Consider the following 23648-nt stretch of genomic DNA (forward strand, 5'->3'; position numbering starts at 1 on the left):
TTCGCATTTTCACCTCAGAGATTGAATCAGACACTTTTCAAACCCGAGACACAGGAGATTTTTTTTTTATTATGCCTGCTGGACATTGCCGTAGCCTAATTGTAACATCTACTCCAATTAGCAGCAGTTTATAAAGTGACAAAATTAATATTGTGCAGAATTGAGTTAAGGTTATTGGCACGACCCATTTGAGAAAATGAATTGCCCACCCTTGGCTTACAGGCTCAAAAAAAGGTTACAAGTCGCTTATTTGTGATGAACTAGCTATTGCTTTGTTTGGGGGAGCGAAAGGAAGTGGTGACGGAAAAGACCCAAGTAGGAAGTGACCATGGATGTCTGTGTCATTGTTCACAAAAGTCTCCCGCTGCTGGGTTCAGCAATATCAAAACTATTTTGTCAGCTGATCCACTATGTGCACTGGAAGATTTTCTTTTTATGAGCTACTGGAACATTTCCCTGAAAATGGCTACATTTTCCATTTTCAGAATTGGGATGAGCCAATGCACACCCTGCACTAGCCCCAGATTTACATGAGAGCGGTGCAATTTTGTTGAAAAGCAAAGAGTGGTTTTAAATGTGAACCACTAACATACTGTTTCTGTTATTCTCAAGGCAGCACTAAAATTCAGAAACACGTCCTTTTAAAAAGATGCAGACACGTTGGTTTATTGTGGATAATAACAGAAGATAGACGTAATCGTTAGTTGAAGTTTGTTTTTGTATTACACAAAGGCTTACTGAATGAAGATTGGAAAGAAAAAGTACACATTATAAAAATAAATATGGCATAAATATACAAATTAAACAGCACTGCAACTTTGTTATTGTGTTTTAAATTACTGGATTTTCATTATTGCTCAGGATAATTATTTTGAAATTAGGGTTTACCCTTATTAGCACATCTAACTAGTGCCGCCCAGTCCTATCAACATACTCTGTCTTTCTGACACACACACACACACACACACACACACACACACACACACACACACACACACACACACACACACACACACACACACACACACAGATGTGTTTATGGAAGGTCACACAACTCCCCTTGATCTTTTCTTTGTTCGTGGTCAGGGCTACTCAACAGCAAGGACAAATACCACCCAAGACATACACACAAACTATGAATACTAATACATGAGCCAGAAACTGGTGAAATGTAAAAAAATAAAATGGCACACATAAAAACATAAAGTCAAACAAAGATTACCCAAATTAATTCTGACCAGCCTTGCTAATGCATCAGAATTGCTCCAGTATTACCAGAAGTATCGTTTTCCCCAATAAATACATGACTATTCTGAGTAACAAGCAGGAAATCAGCATAGCTGTGGTTTGAAGGCTCACAAAAAAAATGAAACTTCAAAGATGATATCAGCAAAAAGAAATTTGTGATATGTTGGTTTTGATTTGAATCTTTTAGTTGCTGCTGCTGTTTGCGGAGAAATCCACAAAATACACCCCAAAACAGACAACGTGATGCTGAGTCAAAAAACTTTGACACAGTTTTTAAAAGGTCCGTGCTTGTCGAGTCGTGTTTTGAGTTAAAAGAGCTTTTAATTGAAAGTTATGTTGACTGACAGGAATTACTATGAAATGCTGTTTTGCTGTGATGTTGATAACCTTAGTGGAGAGTGTTCACAGGTAAGAGGGGGGTACCGGCAGATAAGATAAGGAAGGGAAGAGGAGGAGAATTGTGAGTTTTACTGTAATGTGATTATATTAATAGTGATCCAGAAGTGACAATATCAATCACTGCAAGTACATACAAAATGTACATATGTATATTTACACCTATGTGTGTGTGTGTGTGTGTGTGTGTGTGTGTGTGTGTGTGTGTGTGTGTGTGTGTGTGTGCGTGTGTGCGCGCATATGATCATTGTTCATTTCTGTTTAACTTGATGTAACTACAAAAAAAACCCCAAAAGACACAAAACGTCTCCCCATCAGTGATTTCTCACAAAAAGATAGAAAGTATACAAGAGGGAATTTTACTTTATAGCCTTCCATTTGATTACTTCATTACTTCTGGATGAATGTTGATATATATCCATTTCACACTATGGTTGATCAAAAGTGTGTGGAACTTCTCTTTCTCAAGTGCTTTTTAAATTTGTTTCTTTTTTGTCAGATATTTAGTTATCTTTAGAATTGAATAGAACAGTCTGAATGTAAAACCTAAAGAAAATTAGTCATTACATTTACACCACAGTACTATGCAAAAGTCTTAAGTCTCCTGTCATTTATTTGTATTTTGCCAGGATATCAAACAGTATATAGATCATCTGAAGTTCTTCTTCTTTTTTCTTAAGGATATGACTTTCAGATACAGTTTATCTGCTGTTGTTTTTTTGTTTGTTTTTTGTCTTCCACTTGCAGTTTCCTCAAATTTCTTGAATTGCACATCATGCTGTGTTTTTGGCTAATACCTCTTTGGGAATCACATTGTTGGTGCAAAAATACTACTTTATGTCTATCAGACTGTGTTTTCATTGGAATTTTTGTCAATTCAACCAAAGAAATGGGAACACATTATGTGTAGTTCTAGTAAAAAAGTTCCCAATTATACCATTTAAAATTGGTTCTTTGATAAGTTGTCTATTATGTGAAGACACAACACTAGTTCATCACTTAAGTTATGTGCCTTCTTATGCTTGAATGATTCACAGGTCAGTGTTAAGTGGTTTAATAAATGTATCTGAAAATGCTCGAAAGAAAAATATAAAGAAATGGAGTGACTTAAGACTTTTTGCACATACATACTGTATCTGAGTGGAGCCTCACAAACTTTTGATATGGTACCAATCTGTTCTAAAGAAGAGATGTGATTAGTCAGATCCTATGAAACATTTGTGTGTGTGTGAAGAGCATCATGGTTAACATGAAACATTGCTCCAAGCAGACACCATCTCCATCTCTCCATATGTATGATGGATAGCTCTAACCTGCTGCTGGCAGAGACACAAGAGGGTGAAGGGCTGGACAGGCCTGGTGCACAGATGCAAACATGCACACATATAGAGACTGAGATCTGAGGCTATCAGCGCTTAGCAGGTACTAAGAAACTCGGGGGACAACAAGTATGCGTGTGTGCGTGTGTGTGTGGGGGGGGCACTCCTTATGTGTTTCTTCTGGCAAGAAGTTATGGGCCCCTGATTAGTTCACATGGGCAAAAACAAGGAAATGACTACAGGCAGACCTAAATCCTGTTTAACAAAAAAAAAAGAGAGAAAACTATATCACAAACTACACCCAAAACAACATGAGTTTAACAAGCAACTGACAGGTTGGCGCCGTCAGGGAGCTGTGGAAGAAAAGAATGCAGTGGGAAAAAGCCTGTATATACAGTGACTGAAGGAAGTTTCTGTAACACAGTCAAAGTGTAAGAGTGTCACATGTTGTGGCACAATACAGAGAGAAAAAGTCATGGAAAAGATTAAAGAAAAAAAAGCGCTAACAGCCAACATTTAGTGCTTTTGAGCTGAATCACTAACACATTTGTAGTGTTAGTGATTCAGCATTATCTTTTTGCCAAAAGATAATGCTGACAGAGGAAAATAAGCAGAGGGTACCACACCACCTATCTCACACTATCTCCAGATGCATGACCCTCCCACCTTAAATCTTAAATGAATGCTGTATGTGTCTTCACCTGCACAACATACAGCCAGGAGCCCCACTCCTGGAAGACGTTTGTGCAACCTAATGAGAACAAAAAGGAAATATGGCAAAAATAAAAGACTAAGTGATCAAATCACAGCGACTCTGACTTACTACCCCCTGCTTCTCACGGTGCAGTAAGGCAAAACTCACTTCATACGTGACTGAAATAACACATGAAGAAAAAAGACAAGGTGTTAACGTTTTGCATTCACTTCCACAAAACATTAGGTTTACATTTAAGCCTCTAAAGAGTTCTTCTTTACTGTCGGTTAAAGTGCACGTTTCAAGAAAACCACACATCATTGCACTTTCCAGGCAAACTCATACAGCGAATCGTCACCTTATTCTCTCAGGAAAAAGAAAGAAGAAGTGTAATTGATGGTGCAACTTGATTTAGCATTTTTAGCAAAAGTTATCGAGTTTTAAACTGTAATGACTGCTTCTGGTGTAGGTAGGTGTCCACTGAAATCTGATAGCACGTAATATGAAGCTAAAGACAGTTAGCGTAACATAAAGACTGGGAAACGGGGAATCGTTTAGCCTTGGCTCCAACTTAAGCTTTCTAACTTGTCTGCTTGTTTTCACTCAAACTGAAGATAAGGTGCTGTCCTCCTTCAGCACATGTTCGGAAACGGGACCTCCCGTCTGACTCCGCATTGTCTCACCAACAGCTTTCCCCTCTGCCTCCCAATCCGCCCCGTTGCCTCTGCCCCTGTCCACTTTGCTCCTAATGCCTCACAACAACTGTGCAGTGCCGAAGGTCACATGACTGAAAAATACCTCGGCGTACACAAGCTGTCTGCAGGTAGATAGGTATAAATTTCTGGGAATAATGAATGGCTCACAAAAATGTTGGAAAGAAGTTTTTTTGTTTGTTTGTTTTGGGGTTTTTTTTGTTTTGTTTTTTAATGAATGTATTTTTATGTAATTACAACCCCAACCACTCAAAGGGGTTAAAAGCAAGCTCCTGGGAATGCTAAAATTGTAACAGCCTGAGGAAAAGTGTGGACAGATGATGAAGTGTGAAAAAAAACATGCAGAATGCTTCTAGCTGCTGATGCATGTGTGTGGCTTGACCTCCTGTGGGGGTTAAGACCTTAGTAAACTGACACGATTTGTGATGTAGCACCTTCACGGGTATCTCGTTCGTTTATGAAACCAAAAGACGTGACGTGTGTGTCTTTGGGGGATTTTTCAGCTCTTATCTCTGGGCTTTTAGGACACTCGTAGGAAAATAAGCCTTTTAAAACACTTCACAGAGATCACCCCTACAATCGGTCAGTCATCTCACAGAAAACTGTAACTATTAAGCAAAAAAAATTAAACACAGACACAATATGTATCCAGCTTTCAGGAGCGAGACAGGAAATATCAATTTGACTTCTGGAGATGACTTCATACGACAGAAAAGGTTTAGCACAAGCACTGCCATGGCGACACCAAGCTTTTTTTTAATTTCCCCCCTCACTTCTCCGTCTGCAGCTCTGGCAGACACAGCACCTCAGACAGAAATGAGTCATTTTCTGTGGTAAAACCCAGCCCTGGTGAGCTTTACCACAAGTCACCATTAACACACACATAGCAGGGATTCAATTTTAGGGTGCTCAATCCCTTCTACACTGCACTTGAGTATATTTGGACCCCAAGGACAATTAAAATAACACCTGCTGTTGTTAATATTAGGTGTGAAATCTATTGTAGCTGTCCAATATGCCACTGACGAAGATACTGACAATAAAATGCCTGCAAGTTAGACGAAAGCGTCGCAAATCAGCAAGAAAAAAGGAAAAACAATACAAAAGTGTGTTGAGTGTCACAGTGTGAAGTAATACTTAAGCTTTAAAAAGCTTTAGCAATCAAGTCAATGCTTTTACTCTGAAAAGTGTGTCTCGTGCTGTGCTTCTGGCACGGCCCACATCCGAATGAAATAGAGTTCATGCCCTACATACCACAATTATTACCTTTCATTGAATCATTAACAATAAACCAGAACATCAGGGGCGGGGTAGCTCATCTGGCCCATGTTAAATCACAAATCACAGGTTATTGTAAAGTGTGAAGCACACAAAGAAAGTTTTGCTGTCGAAGGTTTGCTGTAGAAACAACTGAAATTACTATCGCGTAGTTACAATATTATGACTATGTGATAGTAATGACCATGACCGTTAAAGGAATGAAAATATATGAATGCATCAGCATGTCACAACACTGACGCTGCTACATGCTACATTTCCAGCCCAGTCTTGTTCCAGTCTCCAAGTAGTTCACTGGCATGGTGATGGTGATGGGAAAGTCCCAACCATGCTTTCCAGTGCATGATTATGATGAGTAAGATCATGATGATATCCATCTAATAGAAAACAAAACAACGCATATTTCGAGCTATCCCATCACTGGGTGTTTCATCAAGTTCTTTCATTATCATTTTGGATGAAGTTAATCAGCATCGAGAATCTAGTGTTAACATAACAGTGAAAAAGCATTAAAATCCTACTGCATAGTCCCTGTGCAGAACCACGTACCAGGGCTGTGGTTAGTATTAGCAGCTAGCTGGTAAAGACGGTGGAGCATATATGAGCCAAATATTCTTCATGAATGTTATTCCAGCTTATTTCTGTAATGAAAAAAAAATACTAAAAATATTTCAGTTTTGCACATTTTGGTAAAAATGGGACTACACTGGCATTCAGTGTCAGCAATGACTAGTCCAACTTTAAACATGTCCACCTTGCTATGAATGTCCTTTTCTGTGTGAAGCAGAGAGTGGGTGGCTTCAAGGTGGTCAGACAGTGTTTGTTAGGGGAAATGGACTGTTGCTAGTTTACTGTGAGTCATTGAAGGTAAAAATAGTTCTTTTTTTAAAAATTTCTTCCACTTTAATTTTTCACATTTCATGGCTCTGTGAATGCCTGTTATCCACGATGTGCCCACACCATGCATCTTTCTCCCTTCGAGCTGATATGCATCTTTGATTACCAACCAGTAACGCCATTACTGCTTTTAGAAGACACACCAGCTTTACCTGACTCTGTGCATCTTCCACCTCACATGGGTGCCATATGCTGCACAGACAGCAGTCAGTACCAGGAAAAACTGTTACACATCTGTCGCTTGTTCAGGCAACAGTATATGAGACTAAGACATGTGGGTGGGCTTGGTGGTTTTGCAGGCTCGAGGCAGCATCTTTGAACTTTTCTTTGACATCACAATGTTTCAAGAAATATGCTTCTTTGTCTTGTTTCTCCAGTAACTGTAGCATCCTGCCAGCTTCGCTTTTTTTTGTGACATCAGTAAACTCTGCGCACACTCCGGATGCATGAGTTTGTCATCATCTAAATGAACTTCATGTGACACTGTGGTAGAGTTACTGACAAGAAGAAGGCTTCTCAATTAAATGATTACCTTTAATCATTTACAGTTTACTCTAAGTAATTGCAGTTAATCACTAAAAGTTAATCTTCCTAAGTTTTTAATGTGGACTTGGTGACAGAGCAATAGTTGCTTTGCACTGTCAGAAAATAGTGGATAATATCAAGGAGATGGCAATAAATTTAGGGTTTTTATTTTCCAGAGTCAATCCAAAAAATTCTTCTTAAAAGGTGAGAACCTGATGCATTTATTTGAACAATAACTTACGTGATCCATTACCAAAATGATCAATCAACAGTTTTTTGTTCCAGGACTAACGTCAGATTTTGCTTTCTTTTCCTACATTTTTAGCTTCTTATGCTCAAGCCTAAAAAGGTAAACCCTCCAAGCAAAACACATGTCACCCATCACTGCAGCTGGCTTTCCTGCAAGAAGTGAGGCAAAAGAAAGAGAAGACTATCATACATCAGGAAAACAGATACCGTATGCATGACACTATTGATCCAAGCTTGCGTAGGTTCATCTGATCTTTGATGCAGTAGTTGGTGTTGACTATTTTTTCCCCACATGCACATATTTGTCTTGTTCTGCGCACAGATCATGCACCTTTATGAAACAGACGCAAAGCGAGGTACAAGAAAGATTTAATCCTCCTCTTCCTTTTTATTCTTTTTTTTCCGTTCTCTGTATGATTACTTCCATTAAATTTAAGAAGAACTAAGCAGCTTAACACTATGAATGCCTGAGTGGATCGTCTGTATCAAAGGCCTGTATATATGATTCATAGATCACTACTACAAAGACCTGCAAGACATATATATTATGTGGGAGATGAAGGAGACATGGGGGGAAGTGCTGCATATATGCCTGTTTGAGTTCAGATGTGGTTACCCTGTAGTCTAGTGATGCACCAATCTGTTATTAAGATAAGAGAGTACTACAGAATGCTATGCTATCGATATCAGTGACAGTGACACAATCTATTAAATTAAGTTCTTTGTTGTTCTTTGTTTACAATACCACACATCAACAGCTGTGCAGCACCAGCTTTTAGCTGGAGAGCTAACATGGCGTGGAGGAGGCCAACAGAAATAATTCAGCAGGTTGGACACAGTTCACACTCGCTACCCCGACTGTTTACTGTCGCCTTCTTTCTGTCGCTCATGCTTTGTTCAGTTGATAGTACTTTCATTGCACTCACAGTAGCAAAACTTCTTGGAAACTCAAGTTATTCTTTCACCCGTTTCTTGTCAGCACCACTCCACACTAGATGTTTGCACACATTTACTTCACCCTGATGTCATTTTGCGAGTGGGACTCAAAACAGGACAAAGTGAAAATGCATTGACGATAAATGACATCAGCAGTGCGGTAACTACGCTCACACTGAGTTTTTTTTACAACAAATACCAATTTAGCAAATATATACTCTTGGATGTATTGGTGTATTATATTTGATCTTTATTTTATTTAAATGGGTTACTGCAAACATGCAAAAATCTGAATGTGCCAGACTCATTTTGACTGTAGTGTAGGGCATGGAAATAGCTCCTGTCACTGCAGTCCCTGACAAACTGATATAAAAAGCCTGAACACATACATAATATATAAATCACTCTATATATATTATAAATCAGTCTTGCATAACACTTTCAAATCACATGAAAAAAGACAAAGGTCCATGAAGAGTATTCCAAAAACAAAGGCAATTAATAAATCATTGTTTGAGACTTTACTTCAGGTTTCACGATGTCTTAAGCAGAGCAACAAACATAAAATAAGACTTTAAACACACACACAGAGCTATTGAGTGGAATCTGAAATGTGGTATATTCCTTAGGTCTGTGTGTATATGCTTCTTGATAAGAAAGTAATAAATGCCCAAAACGTTACTTCAGAATCTTCTCTGGAAAAAGTTCTGGTGGATGCAGATCTGTTGTAATTTTATTTGATTACAAGAAAGAGGAAGACAGTTTATTCATAAGTAAATTGACACGAACATCATGTCAGTGCTCTGTGTGCCTCAGTGATGAAATGGTTAACAGAGTTAACGGATCTCTGTGTCCTTGGTTTGAGACCAAGAAGAGACGTAAGTCCAGCCTCAGGGGGTCATAAGTTAGTGTACTCTCAATGCTGGTCCCAGGACAAACAGGAGGATTGTGTCAGCGAGGGCAAAAACTGTGCTAAGAAGAACATTCACCATGGCAACCAGTTGAGAAATAAGGGAGCAACCAAAAGTACCACATCACATCAGCATTGCGTGTAATGGAATACTCAAGGATAAGGTATCGGGTATTATATCAGAATCGGATAAGAAGTTGGATCGTTGTGTCTTCTCATATGATGGATCTTCCATGCTTCCAAGCATTTCTTGCATGCTACGTTTGGCATTACAGCCACCAAATTTCCAGCAAGAGTATTAACTGAAAGCTGTGCAAATGAAAGAGAACTTGTTTAGAACGAGCAGTTCACCCAAGTTTAAGTAGTGGTTGTCACAGCAACAATTACATCTTTTTTTTCTAAATGTTTGCAGTAAACAGCTGAAATACTACAGCAGAGTTTGCAACAGAACTCTGAGCTAAACGCTACCTTAACTAACAATTTCCTCTAAATATAGCCATGTTGTGCCGTATGCATCATTCTCACTTGAGTTTTCAGCATGCAAATCAGCATTCACACTGTGAATCTGACCTTTGCTGAAGCATGAGATACGCCACATACATTTTCTGTTGGCAAACCACGCATTTTCACTTCCTCTGTGGTGGCTGCTACAGTGGCATGTGGGGTCACTGGCACCAGTATCACTGTGTGAAGGTTTGCAAAAAAATGTTAGCATCTCATGAGAAAACTAATTTCAATGCAAATTGCACAAAAACATTTCAGCTGTTGCACACACTGTTGCACACACTGTTGCACCAGCTCAGAAGGCAACTGATTCACATTCAGGCTAGTTGCATGAGATTTGTGTATTGTAGTTCTGAAGATGGGCCCCTTTGTTCAACGACCAAGGCAAGAAACGCGAGACAAGAAAAAGGAGCATTACAACAAACGGCTGTGATCAAAGAGGCTCATTTGAGCTATACATGACATGTGTTAAAACACTTATTCAGTGGCTGCTACTTAGACATAATTCGACTTAACTGCAGGTATAAATACACACAACACTGTCACTTTGGAGACACACAGCTGAATCCTGTGAAGCTGCAGGTAACTAACAATATCAAACCACTGGGAAGAATAAACAACTTCAGCTCCAGCTAGAGTTTCACCATATCTGTATTTTTCTGTTAGACGTCTTTAATACAGTTTTTCTCAGTCGCTTTGGTGCGTTTCTCAGATCAGAATTGAAATTCTCATAACTATTAGTTCAACCTCCACAACACTCAGTCATTTGTGCACATCATAGTAGCAATTTCTCCTCTCTCTGAACAAACTGCAAATGATTTTGGACATGAATCAGTTGCTTCCATACATTTCCCTGCTGCTTTCTGACATTTCCATTTGCTTATGTCATGTCAGTCAAAAGTAATCATACCTATGGATGCTGAATAGTCATTCCCAATAAAACTAATAGTCATACATCCATTGCTTGAGTCATCACACACAAAATTGTTGAACTAGTTATCACATGCCAAATATTGGCCATCTGTCAAGCAAATCCTATACCTTTCTGTATCATTGTTCCTGGAAATGTCTCCGAAATTGAACAATTGATCTCAGGTGAATTACAGCTGTCACTCATGAGGAGGCTCTACCAAATGGGTGATTTTATGTTTACATGTATTCTACAGTGAACAAGTGACTGTAGCATATTTTTCTTTTGCACAATTCTGTAGGATTACAAACACTTCTACACAATGGAAATGTGAAACGTACGTATTCAGTGTCTCAGTTACTCCCAAGACTCCCATAACATCTACAGTGACTTTACTGCACATTTCAGATGGCTGTACAGGTAGGCCATAGTGCTGTTGTCAGCATTTTCAGGTGCCACCAATTGTTTTTGCAATGGGAAACACTGAAATTATAAACTGTCATAGTGGAAACATGACAATGCCATTTGACTATCTTGTTCATAAAGATGGTGTCAAGACTTTTCATTTTGATGGCACTGACAGTTTCATTGACATGGATACTTGCTTTTGAGGCATGGATAATCAATTCTGTGCATGTGACGTGCTTTTGCAGGCTATCCACTAGGTTTTGCAGTTTGCACTAATTGTTTTGGGAAATGCACTAACTGCTGTGCAAATGTTAATGGTGTTCTGAGAAACGCACCAAAGCGACTGAGAAAAACTGTAACAACTAACAGGAAAAAAAATCTAGCAAATTTAAGCTATCGTTCCAATACAGAAGAAGCCGCTTTGTGTCATAAAAACTGGCTCTGAGGCGCCCCCTTATTTGGCATGAGATTTGTTTTCACAGAACAGAAAACAAAGGCCTGCATATGGTGGTTTCATCACAAAGGTCAAAATTATCAAGAAATCGTTAAACGAGAAAGAAAACTATTCTTGAACTAAGACTGGTTTACAGCCTCCACCCCGCCTCCTTACGAAACTGCAAGCGTTGACGAAGGCTGTGAAATCCAGCTGAAAGCACTGGAAAATATCCAGAAAGCGAACACTGATTTGAGGCTATTTTATCCCATGATTACAAGTGCTTTGTGTCATTGGTATAAACTAGAAAATATGAACAGAGCCATCCATCCTCTTCCACTTATCCTTACTTATCAGAGTGAAGTGGCTGGAGTCTATCCCAGTTACCAGAGGGCGAGAGGACAGATCACCAGTCTGTCTCAGGACTAACAACGTATCTTAGCCAATGCAGAAAAAATGCATTCAATTTAACTTCTGTTTATTCACTGTTTTATTTTATAGTCAACGAATTTGGGTTATACTGAATAAATATAAGTAGTAAGTATTTTTTGTAAATTATGGTCATGCAGTGTAAAGGTTTATCTGTGGTACAAAAGCACATGCTCATTGGCTAACGAGTTCTCAGTGTGTGTGTGTGTGTGGGGGGGGGGGGGGGGGGGTACAAGCTGATGGCAGAATCTCTGAACTTGAGGCTTCAATGCAGGACTACAGTAATCTAATGCACGACTGTGCTGAATGGAGTGATCACATCACAGATACAATTGTGCTGTTACTTGGGTTACAAAGTTTCTTCGGTTATTTGCAGGACGGGTAGAGAAAAACAAAACAAAAAAACAGTGAACTGATCTTATAATCAGCTGCTTTCAGTTTGTGTGCAGGAGGAGGAAATGGTTGAGCGATGTAAAGTGGAGATATGGATATTGCGTTCACTTTTCTGACACAAAAGGACAAGAGCAAGATGATAAAGCACAAACTGTGTCCAGGACAGAAACAACTACATTATATTGATAGCATGACTTTAGCTCTTTGCAAGCAACTTCACAGACAGCATGCTAGCGCAAAGCTAGCCAAGAACCCAGAGCTGAGTGTATGCCGACCCCAGCCCAGCAGCCAGAGCGTGCACTTCAACAAAGGCAGTAATGAGCAGTCAGCTATGCAGAAAATACTGAATGAAAGATCATATGTATGTCCTCATTGGGATAAAGTTATGTGTCGTGGGATTGTAACCTAAGGTTTATATTTTTAACTTTTAACTCTGAGAAAGTACATATCAGGTAATCTAATATAGTGATGAGAACGAGTAGTGTACTAGTGCACTTACTTTCTCCAGCAAGTAGTTAAATAAAGTACATTATAAATTACTTTCAAGAAAATTAATGAGTAATGTATATTATATAACTTGAATAATGACCACACCACTGATTTTTTTTGGTCATCAAATACCATCAAGACAGCCCTTTAGTCTGAGAATACAGTGCTCAGAGAGTAGCGGAAGAGCAGCAGGCACACTGTTACATGGTCAGAGGTGGAAACCATGAGGTAGGTGTTAGTTTGCTGTCATCTTCGTGTGAAATCCTCCACATGTGGGCTATAGCAGTGTAACCACAACCTATCAGAAAAACATGTGAGTAAACAGACCATTTCTCAAAGACTTCTCCTTTGGCATATTTCTGTAACTACAAATGAAGCTGCTGTTTTCATGCAAGAAAGCACACGATCTTTGTGATATAACGTCATCTTCTTCTGCTGCACTAATTAAACTTTCCCTTTTTTGCATCAAGGGTGGATTCGATAGATTTTGATTCTATAAATTTCTATAAACCTATAAATTCTAGTCTATATATTGTCAAAATGCAACCATTAAGTTAAAAAAAAGAGAACCTTACATTGGCATTCCTGGCATCCATGAATTTCTAGAAAACAAACAAACAAATGAAGTAAAACCTATATATGCATAGGATGCTGCCAGAGGTTTTAGATTGGCCCTTTAAGGAAGGCATTACAGGCGCAGGTGTAGGGAATTACAGCCAGAAGGAAGCCACACAGTTTTTCAACCAGGTGGGGTTGTTGATTCTGATGGTCATGCCATGTGTTTTTCAGCCTATATTTGCACTGAAGATATGATTAATAAATAAAGCACTGGCCATGGCGGACCTCAGTTTCTTCATCACAACGAATTGGAAACAACTTCAAATTCCCTCAAGTGGCGTTTTGGTGGTTGGATTGCCACGAAAATGATGACAGCAAATTCTCAAGACTATATAGTCTCTGCTTTCTCACTGGAAGAGGACATTTTTATCATGGCAGCCTGGTTGTGACTTTGCCACAATAAAATCACCAGACGTGAAAAGTGAAAACTGTCATTTTCTGCTGCACGCACATGTTCAGCAGAGGCATTCCCACAGTCTATAGATATATTCATGTGTGTGAAAAACACAAATAAGGATGCTCAAACTGAGTCTAAGAAGAGACAAGCCGACGATAAGCTAACATAATCACTCACCACTCCAGGAAATCTGTCCGCCCATGCCAGCAGACAGTTTATGTCAGATTAGTGCTGATTGCTGCAGACTCCAGGGAGCACGCTAATTCAGATTCAAATATTACAGTCAGTATAGGAGGAGGGGAGGAGAAGGAGGAGACATATTGCTAATGACGGAGATGGCCGGTTTCACCGCTATGTCTTGCCAAGTTAATAAATTCACTGCAGAGTTGCAATGTCTTAAGACTTTACAGTATATCCTCTGACATTCCAGTCATCAATGAATTAACTGCCCTCTCTGCTCTACTGCGGCATTCCATGTGCTCAGGAAAAGACAAATTTCCTTGAAAGAGTTGTGAAGCACGTAAACCCGTTTGTGTTTGACTCGTCCTTCAGCTCCTCCTTCCATATCTGCAGCACACGTACTGTGAAAAGACACTGAAATGTGATCAACTCGTACAGAAAACACCTTGTAATCTCTGCGGGGCAGCGAAACAGAGGTCTCGAAACAGCGTTCATCTAATTTACTCCTTTGTAATCAAATAACAGGCCATAAAAGGCAACTTTGTTTAGCAACCATATGAACTCCAAAATACCCTCTGGCTATTTCTCGCGGCTCACAAGCATCCTATCATGTGTGAGCGCCGTGATGCTGCCGCAGTCCCTGCATTAAAGGAGCAGTTCAAAGAAGAAAACAAAGAGCTTTGGCTTGAGTCACAAGGTCAACAGACAAAAAAAGAGAGGAACGAGAGAAAGCCTCAAACAGAGGTCAAATGTTTAGATCGTGAATATTATTGCAAAACCAATAGCTATTTCTATGATCATTAAAGTCATTGATTCAGATGAAACCATAAACACGATGTGGTTCCAGTGTGAGAATTTATTACGTTTTTGGCTACAATAAGAAGGTCAGACAAACAATGTGTGTTATGTGTTAATGTCACCTTGAAGATTGTGGCATTGCCTAAAACTGTACTTTGTGTGAATGGCAGCCCATTTCTATTTTTTTAATGTGTTAAAGACTAAATTATTAAGTACAAAAGAATTAAATTGAACAACGTAAATGATCATTAGTCACAGCCCAGTAGGTGACTGTGTTCCTGCTGTTTGTGTCACTCCAGTCGACTCATACTGATGGAAGCCAGATGCCCCTCTTCTCTGAAATACCAAACTCAAACCACCTGCAGCTCCATCGCTGTTAGGAATTTACATAGATTAAATGCTGCCAGTACAACAAGCACATGTGGGCCTCTGAAGCAGGCAGTGGTAGCTATCATAACCCAACACTATGGACTCAAACCAGCTTTTACCCCTGTGTGAACCGCCTCCTGCCGCTCACACTACAGTGCTGGGCCAGCAGCGCTGAGCGTGATGGAACAAGATCAGTTAAGTAACAGCGTCCAGCCTCATTCACAATAACCCTGAATTTGCGCACGTAGAAGGAAAAGCACTGTTCGACAAACTGCAGGAATACGATTAAAGACACTAAAGAGAGACAGAGAGGGTTAGATTAAAAAGAAAATGATGATGGGATGGTTATGGCATGGGCTTGGCCATATGAGCTTCAACTGAACTTGACACTCACACAGCCACACACATTTCTCTCCAGCTCTAACTCAATTCTCTAATGACCATCACAAGCCGGAATCACATGTAAGCGTAGAAATCTGAGAATTAATCAGAGACATGCACTGTTGACTTTGTCTCTATCCCACTTTCTCCCACTTATCCTCCCCTCCTCCAAACTCTGATACATCACCGGTACAAACTTCTTGGACGTGACCTAGAAGTTTATTCACTTCTGCTGCTCTGGAGGTGAACTTGAGAGAGAGCGTAGCATCACCAGAGGAACTACCCAAAGCGAGCCCACAAGCTCTTAGCCCCGTCACTAAGCCAGCAGCAATTTCCCTTAACCAAGAACTTCAGATCGAATCACTGCCTACGAGGGTTTGTTCTAAAACAGGGTGAGACATAATTTCACAAGATCTGCACCAGAAACAGCAGAAACACATGGCACTGCAGAAACACAGCCTACTTCTGACAGCGTAAACTCTGGCATGACCAGCATCTAATTAGAGCATCGCGCAGTAATTTGACTGACCGTTCAACGTCTCTGTTATATAAGCTGATGGGTGGCGTGCCTCTGAGACCTGGCTGTCTATGAAGCACCCTTGTTCCTTCAGAATAAATCTCACCTGGGCACATACAGAAAGTTCGTATTAGGACAGGACACCGACTTTTTAATGGGCGTGTTGGCAAGGTGAGTGACACTTCTAATGGATGCGTTTAGTCGCTCGGTCGTCAATTATGCATGCTGCCAGGATCCAAGCGTGTGCCGTCTGGCGTGCGCGCAAGGATGCGCCGAGGGAGCTTCGGTACTGTAGAAGAAGTGCTTGTTATTTGATCCAATAATCATTACACGCGTCTTTTTTCTGCGGTCATTACTTACCAATAATCGCATCTGTTGTCAAAATAAAACGTTGCCACATCCTGAGTGCCGTTAGTGTGAAGCTGTGTCCTTGTAGCTTCACTCAGTCTCAGTCCACGGACTTTTAAACAGAAGATTTATCAGAATTTTTTTTAAAATGGCTAACAGCAGACTTGTAAGAGTCCTGGAAGCATTTCGTGTGCATCAGAAGCTTCAAAGTCTGAAAGTCCTGAATCAAACTAGACTTCTGAGTTGGGCGGGACAAACAGGGAGGAGAAGAAAAAGTGGGCAGTGTCGCGGAGTGAGGGTTCCTGAGCTCTGAGGGTCGCTCGGCCGTTAATGTGAGCAGCGACACCATAAAAAGCAGGGTTGGGATGAAGGCATCTGCAAAAATCCGCACATCAGTCGCAAGTCTGTCAATGTGGCGTGCACAGAGCCTCCACGGCAAACGGGTGCGCTCCCCAACAGACGCGCACAGCAAGCAGCGCAACTGTGTGTGTTTCACTCCCTCTCCGCCCCTCCCTCCCGCTGTAAGACACGCTGTATAGCTGTTACTTACACACAACCATGGAGGAGAATAATGGACAGGTAGAGCAGAGAAGGATGAGGGACAGACATGCCAGGCAGGCAGCAGGTCAGTCACAAACAGAGCTAAAACAAAGCCATCCTGCATTTAGCCTAAGAGCTTTTAGATGAATATGTGTGAAGTCTTTCAGTGCTTCAGCTTGGTGCTTGAAAATTTTAAGGTTTAAGCTCCTTCTCTGCTTCAATGTGCTTTTAAAAAGTGTAGACTACCTGTTTTGTGATTCTTTCTCTTAGTACAGCTGTTGCAGAACCTCCACCATGTTCCAAAAGACAAGCAAAACATACGAATTTCCTGTTCAACATGACACATCAAAATTAAAACCTTAAATAACGCACATGAGTAGCTCAAGTTACTGGGACTAAAGTCAAAGCCTGAATTATTGCTTCAGTCCCTGAACGTGGGTGTGGGAGTTTAATCATGCACAGGACTTTATAACCTATGTCAAGCCCATGGGAAAATCTTAGTACAAGTGGTGTCTGGAGACTACAACTCAGCAGTAAGACTAAAATAGGCTCAGTTTAACATACAGGGTTCGGTCCGTGTGGCAGCTCGTCCTTCTGTTTTCAACAGCAAAGTCATTAAAAAATTGAAAAAGATTTACAAAAATGAAGCTGTGCCAGTCTGACTGTGGAGGAAGGAAAGTTTTACAGGTTTCACTAAATCAGGGGTTGTCAAACTGTGGGTGGGGACCCACTGGTCATCGAGCTAGTCTAGATGGAAACGAAGTTGAATGAATATGATTTATGAAGAGGAAATAAACAAGAGTTCACTGATGCCATGGTGCAGTATCCTGTTTACGCCGCTCTAAATATTTTAAACAAAAAGTCTTTTAGGTTTTAGGGTTAAAGTGCACTTGTGAGTAACTGTCTGTGAACACATTCAAAAAGTGTGAAAAGTAGCAAACATGAACTCTAATTTATTGCAGAGTGAAAACTTTTACTAGACAACCACACAGCCCTTCGTGAACTGTAATCCCCGGTGTCCTGGATGACTTAGAAGCTTTCGTTATTGTATTGAAGATAGGAAAATAGGGCTTAAAAATGATCATCCAACATCTGTGTTAGTCCTACCCAAAGATGTCAGTAAAACAAAATTTTTGCATATGCAAAAAGCACACTATATGGAATTGTAAATATTATTTTACGCCTGTATTACACAACATCATATTGACAGAACGTTAATCAGTGACAACCCACGTGTTAGATTTGTTTACAGTTTTTCTCAGTCGCTTTGGTGCGTTTCTCAGAACACCATTAACATTTGCACAGCAGTTAGTGCATTTCCCAAAACAATTAGTGCAAACTGCAAAACCTAGTGGATAGCCTGCAAAAGCACGTCACATGCACAGAATTGATTATCCATACCTCAAAAGCAAGTATCCATGTCAATGAAACTGTCAGTGCCATCAAAATGAAAAGTCTTGACACCATCTTTATGAACAAGATAGTCAAATGGCATTGTCATGTTTCCACTATGACAGTTTATAATTTCAGTGTTTCCCATTGCAAAAACAATTGGTGACACCTGAAAATGCTGACGACAGCACTATGGCCTACCTGTACAGCCATCTGAAATGTGCAGTAAAGTCACTGTAGATGTTATGGGAGTCTTGGGAGTAACTGAGACACTGAATACGTACGTTTCACATTTCCATTGTGTAGAAGTGTTTGTAATCCTACAGAATTGTGCAAAAGAAAAATATGCTACAGTCACTTGTGCACTGTAGAATACATGTAAACATAAAATCACCCATTTGGTAGAGCTGTGCACTAATGTGAACAATAAACAGCACATGTAACAGTACAGTAAATCATTCTGGCACATCCAGACGTTCCTGTCTGTCTGGCCACATATTTTCATCTACATCACAACAGATGTTATCCCTCGCAATGCAGCGAGGAAAGTATCTCCTGGAGTGGCGAATCCATCCTCTGCAGGACCCTGCTGTGATGTCGTCACATGCTGCATCCATGGCTGCTAGCAGGGCCATTTGCTCATGTGGATTTCATTTTTCTTGAGTACTCTGTCAATTGTTGAAATTGAAACAGATTCAATATTGCCAAATACCGTGTAATTCTCTATGACAGCGCTTTGTATGTCTCTCAGCTTTATTGCATTGTTTGCAATGACCATTGCACAAATGGCTTCTTCTTGCTGTGGGGTAAAAAGGGGCCCTCTTCCGCCTCCGCGAGGTTGTCTTACAATCCTATGTGGTGCAGAGTAAACTTTTTGTGAAATTGCAAATACAGTACAGTAACATGTGATGTGTCTGAGATGGCACAGTACAGTACAGTGTATTACTGTTTGCATACCTGTTTTCCCTACGGAATGTTTGAATGATTGAACTGACAGTAGTTCTTCCAATATTGGGTTGCACCCTTCGACCAGCCTCCTCCATGGTGAGGCGTGATTGACAACATGGTCCACAATTGTAGCCCTTATTTCATTAGGAATCCGCCTATATCTGCCTCTTCTCCCTCTTCCCCTTCCTCCCCGCATCCTCACCCCTCTTCCACGGTGCTGACCTTCCATTTTGTGTCACAGAAGTGTAGAAATGGTACACACTAGCTCCTGCGCAGTTTATATATGCTTGCCAATTGGGGATTCACAGGATTCATCCATAATTGACAGTGAACAAGTTGTTTGTCATTGGTTACAACTAAACTTTCACACGCCTCCTCATGAGTGACAGCTGTAATTCACCCGAGATCAATTGTTCAATTTCGGAGACATTTCCAGGAACAATGATACAGAAAGGTATAGGATTTGCTTGACAGATGGCCAATATTTGGCATGTGATAACTAGTTCAACAATTTTGTGTGTGATGACTCAAGCAATGGATGTATGACTATTAGTTTTATTGGGAACGACTATTCAGCATCCATAGGTATGATTACTTTTGACTGACATGACATAAGCAAATGGAAATGTCAGAAAGCAGCAGGGAAATGTATGGAAGCAACTGATTCATGTCCAAAATCATTTGCAGTTTGTTCAGAGAGAGGAGAAATTGCTACTATGATGTGCACAAATGACTGAGTGTTGTGGAGGTTGAACTAATAGTTATGAGAATTTCAATTCTGATCTGAGAAACGCACCAAAGCGACTGAGAAAAACTGTATGTAAAATAAAAAGTTGTCTCTAAACGGCTCAACTTTTGTTTTTATGCACATAACAGCAGTATCTAAGGGGATTTTAATCTAATGTGTCAGCATGATGGTGCTGTGGTTAGCACTGTGCTCACCTGTCCTGGACATGGATTCTCTCTGGGTACTCTGGCTTCCTCCAAAGGCAGGCATGCTAGGTTGATTGGTGTCTTGACAGGCCACTTATGTATTCAGCTCTCAACCTATAACAGCTAGGATAGCCTCCAACCCCCCCTGGAAACCTGAAATGGAGAAAAATAAAAAGCATAGATGGACTGCTTTTATCTGAGGCCTGCGATTGTTCCGATATCTTGCAGCTATGAGATATGAGATATATAGTTGACCTCAGTGCTGAGAGGCAAGATGCCTCTAGATAACATGTCACGATAAACCAATTGGTATGGTATTAGATAGATAGATAGATAGATAGATAGATAGATAGATAGATAGATAGATAGATAGATAGATAGATAGATAGATAGATAGATAGATAGATAGATAGATAGATAGATAGATAGATAGATAGATAGATAGATAGATAGATAGATAGATAGATAGATAGATAGATAGATAGATAGATAGATAAAAAGAACTTGGCAGGAAAAAATAGGTAAATTAGAAATTTTTAAAAAAGCATTTTCCCATTGCCTTGCCTAGCATGTGAGAGCTTGGATAGTTTCGTTGATAAAGAAAACAAACAAACAAAGAACACAGATTTGTTTGGTCTAGATCTCAGTTCCTCAGCACTCAGATCTCAGTAGTGATTGTCACTGATTTTGTTACAACAACAGAAGCGTCACACACAGTCTAAAAGTGGTGCCAATTCCAGCAGTCAACAGCTGGAGAGAGAGAAAAAAATCCCCATGTTACGGAAGGATTATTATAATGAGGGGGCAGTTAGAGCCTGGACTACAACCAACCACACAAGTGTACAGTTACCATGTTACCATATAATGCAAAAATCCTCTGTTCAACACAGTATCTTGCAGAGCCATAATTCTGAAATAATAGCCCCCTACTGTGATGGACGATCTCTGAATCAATTCCTGACAACTGCGCTCTAATTTTACGTGTTACTCTACACTTCTTAAATTCTACATCATTATTCCTTATAAACCACAGTTATTTCCCTTTCAACTGCTGCTGACACATGAGTACCTGTTCATCAACAGCCAACCATTCAAGGATAATTTAGCAAACGCTAGGATCACTTCAGCAGCTGTCATCATGGTATCCTAACAACTGACATGGTGATAAAGTACATACCCTTCCAAAGGTGGCTGGCTCACGTGGGTGTTCCTACATTTCTTTTGAATATTTTGTAATAAGTGTGTGTGAACTGCAGTTTTACTTAAACCCCAAGTCAGCCACATTTAATATAAGTATCTACTATAACACCTTCTACACACTATAGTTTAAGAGACTTAAACATTTCACCGTGCAGCAGAGAGTATAATGACAGGCATCTATTTGACAGACGATCTGGTATGCCTCCGATCATGAGCTGCTTCTCCGCTAGTTAATCTCAGAGAAACTGTTGTTGTTTTTTTCCAGAAACATGCTCTTTGAGTTGTTTTCTAGCAAAGTCTAATCTGACCTTACTGTTCTTAAGTGTAACCAGCACGTTCCAAAATTATTATGCAAATTATATTTTCTGTTTTTCCTAAATAGTCGTTTCAAGTGACAGTCGGCATAATTTTCGAGTCATCGACCAATAGAGTATAATTCAAATGTTACTGAACAAAACTCCCAATGAAAACAGTATGTTTTTCAAAAATAAAACACTTAAAATGCACTGTTCCAAATTATTACACACACAGAGTTTCAAAAGATTTTATGGGTTGTGGAGAATTGAAAATGGTCATTTGTTGAATTTCACACCTTCAGGGACCCTAAAGAGGCCGACCAGCTCTCTCCCCGTGATTCCGGCTCAAAACATGACTCCACCACCTCCTTGCTGATGACGCAGCCTTGTTGGGACATGGTGGCCGTCCACCAACCATCCACCACTGCATCCATCTGGACCATCCAGGGTTGCACTGCACTCATCAGTGAACAAGACTGTTTGGAAATGAGTCTTCATGTAGTTCTGGGCCCACTGTAGCCGTTTCTGCTTGTGAGCGTTGGTTAGGGGTGGCTGAATAGAAGGTTTATGCACAACAGCAAGTCTCTGGAGGATCCTACACCTTGATGTTTGCAGGGCTGCAGAGGCACCAGCAGCTTCAAATATGTGTTTGCTACTTTGTAATGGCCTTTTAGCAGCTGCTCTCTTAATCTGATGTATTTGTCTGGCAGAAACCTTCATCATTGTGCCTTTATCTGCACAAACCCATGTGTGCTCTGACTCAGCCACAAATCTCTTACATTGTGGAGATCATGCTTAAATTTTCGTGAAATATCTAAGGTTGTCATTACACTTCCAAGGCATTCAACTATTTCACGCGTTTCAGCAGCAGAGAGATCATTTTTCCTTCCTATATTGCTTGAAAATGGTGGTCTGCTTAATAATGTGGAACATCCTTCTTTAGTAGTTTTTCCTTTAATTGGGCTCACCTGGCAAACTAATGATCATAGGTGTCCGAGATTGATTTCAGTGATACAAAGAGTCCCAAGACACAATTCCAACAACAACTTTAATCTTGATGACACTTAAACACAATTTGCATAATAATTTGGAACGTGGTGTAGTTTGCAACTTGCTGTAAACCCTCTGTATTTACATTCAAGAAAGTCTCTTGTTTGTAGGCCTGAGAACTTCCAGCTGTTTTTGACTTGGTTAGGCAAGAAATTTAGAGATTTTTTTTTCCTAACCAGAAAAAAACGATTCTGCGATCATGCACTTCAGTTGTCTCGTGTGGTTTTCCTTTTTGCGTTGCTGACCTGACAGAGTGGTTTGACAGAATGAACCAGACTGTTCATTTTAATCAGTCTGATAGGTTTATTTTTCCATTTTCAACCTAATGATGACCTCCTTCTCTTGCATCAACATCTTCAAGTCCAACACTTGGAATCAGCTCCAGATCTTTTATCTGCTTATTTTTCATGAAACAACAAGGGATCGGGCTCCATCTGACCACAAAACAGTGCATCAGTTATTATCCAACGACTTTTAAGTCTTTGGAAATGAGGAACTGTGTATAAAAAATATAATTCCTTAAAAATTAGTGCAATACCCCTTTAATTTAATTTAAAATCCACAGCAGCGCTTTAAAGACTGTGTACACTTTAACACTTCTGTCAGTTTCTTCTTTCTCAATTTCACTGCGTAAATATTTTGAATCTTTTCATACACAAACCGCATACAGGATGAGTTATTCAACATAAAGTACATCCTTCCATATACAATCTAGGTGGAGAATAATGCGGGATTACATGGCGTGTGTGCACATCAAATGTAGCGCAAACACGCTTCAGCTATTCTCATAGAAAGACATCAAACAGGATCTCAGCAACTCCCAGTCAATGAGAGAGTTTACAGAAGTCCTTCCTGTCGTCAGCCATCGCACTGAGATTCAGGAAGACTCTGATTAGTTTTCATGCACTTCCTCACCACAGCAGACCCTTCCCCACCCATCTCCTCTCTTC

The 23648-nt window shown here is 40.1% G+C and overlaps 1 protein-coding gene across 1 annotated transcript in view; it reads right to left on the reverse strand.

Moving 5' to 3' along the window:
- The window catches only part of itga1 (integrin, alpha 1), a 60279-nt gene extending 43639 nt beyond the window's left edge, over nucleotides 1–16640 (reverse strand). The window contains exon 1 of the mRNA XM_026173499.2: nucleotides 16352–16640. Within this exon, the coding sequence (XP_026029284.2) occupies nucleotides 16352–16391 (40 nt within the window). The 5' untranslated portion in view covers nucleotides 16392–16640. The remainder of the gene's footprint in view (nucleotides 1–16351) is intronic.
- Between the last annotated feature and the right edge of the window lie 7008 nt (nucleotides 16641–23648).

This window comes from Astatotilapia calliptera, chromosome 7 (assembly GCF_964374335.1).
Source record: "Astatotilapia calliptera chromosome 7, fAstCal68.1, whole genome shotgun sequence".
NCBI lineage: Eukaryota > Metazoa > Chordata > Actinopteri > Cichliformes > Cichlidae > Astatotilapia > Astatotilapia calliptera.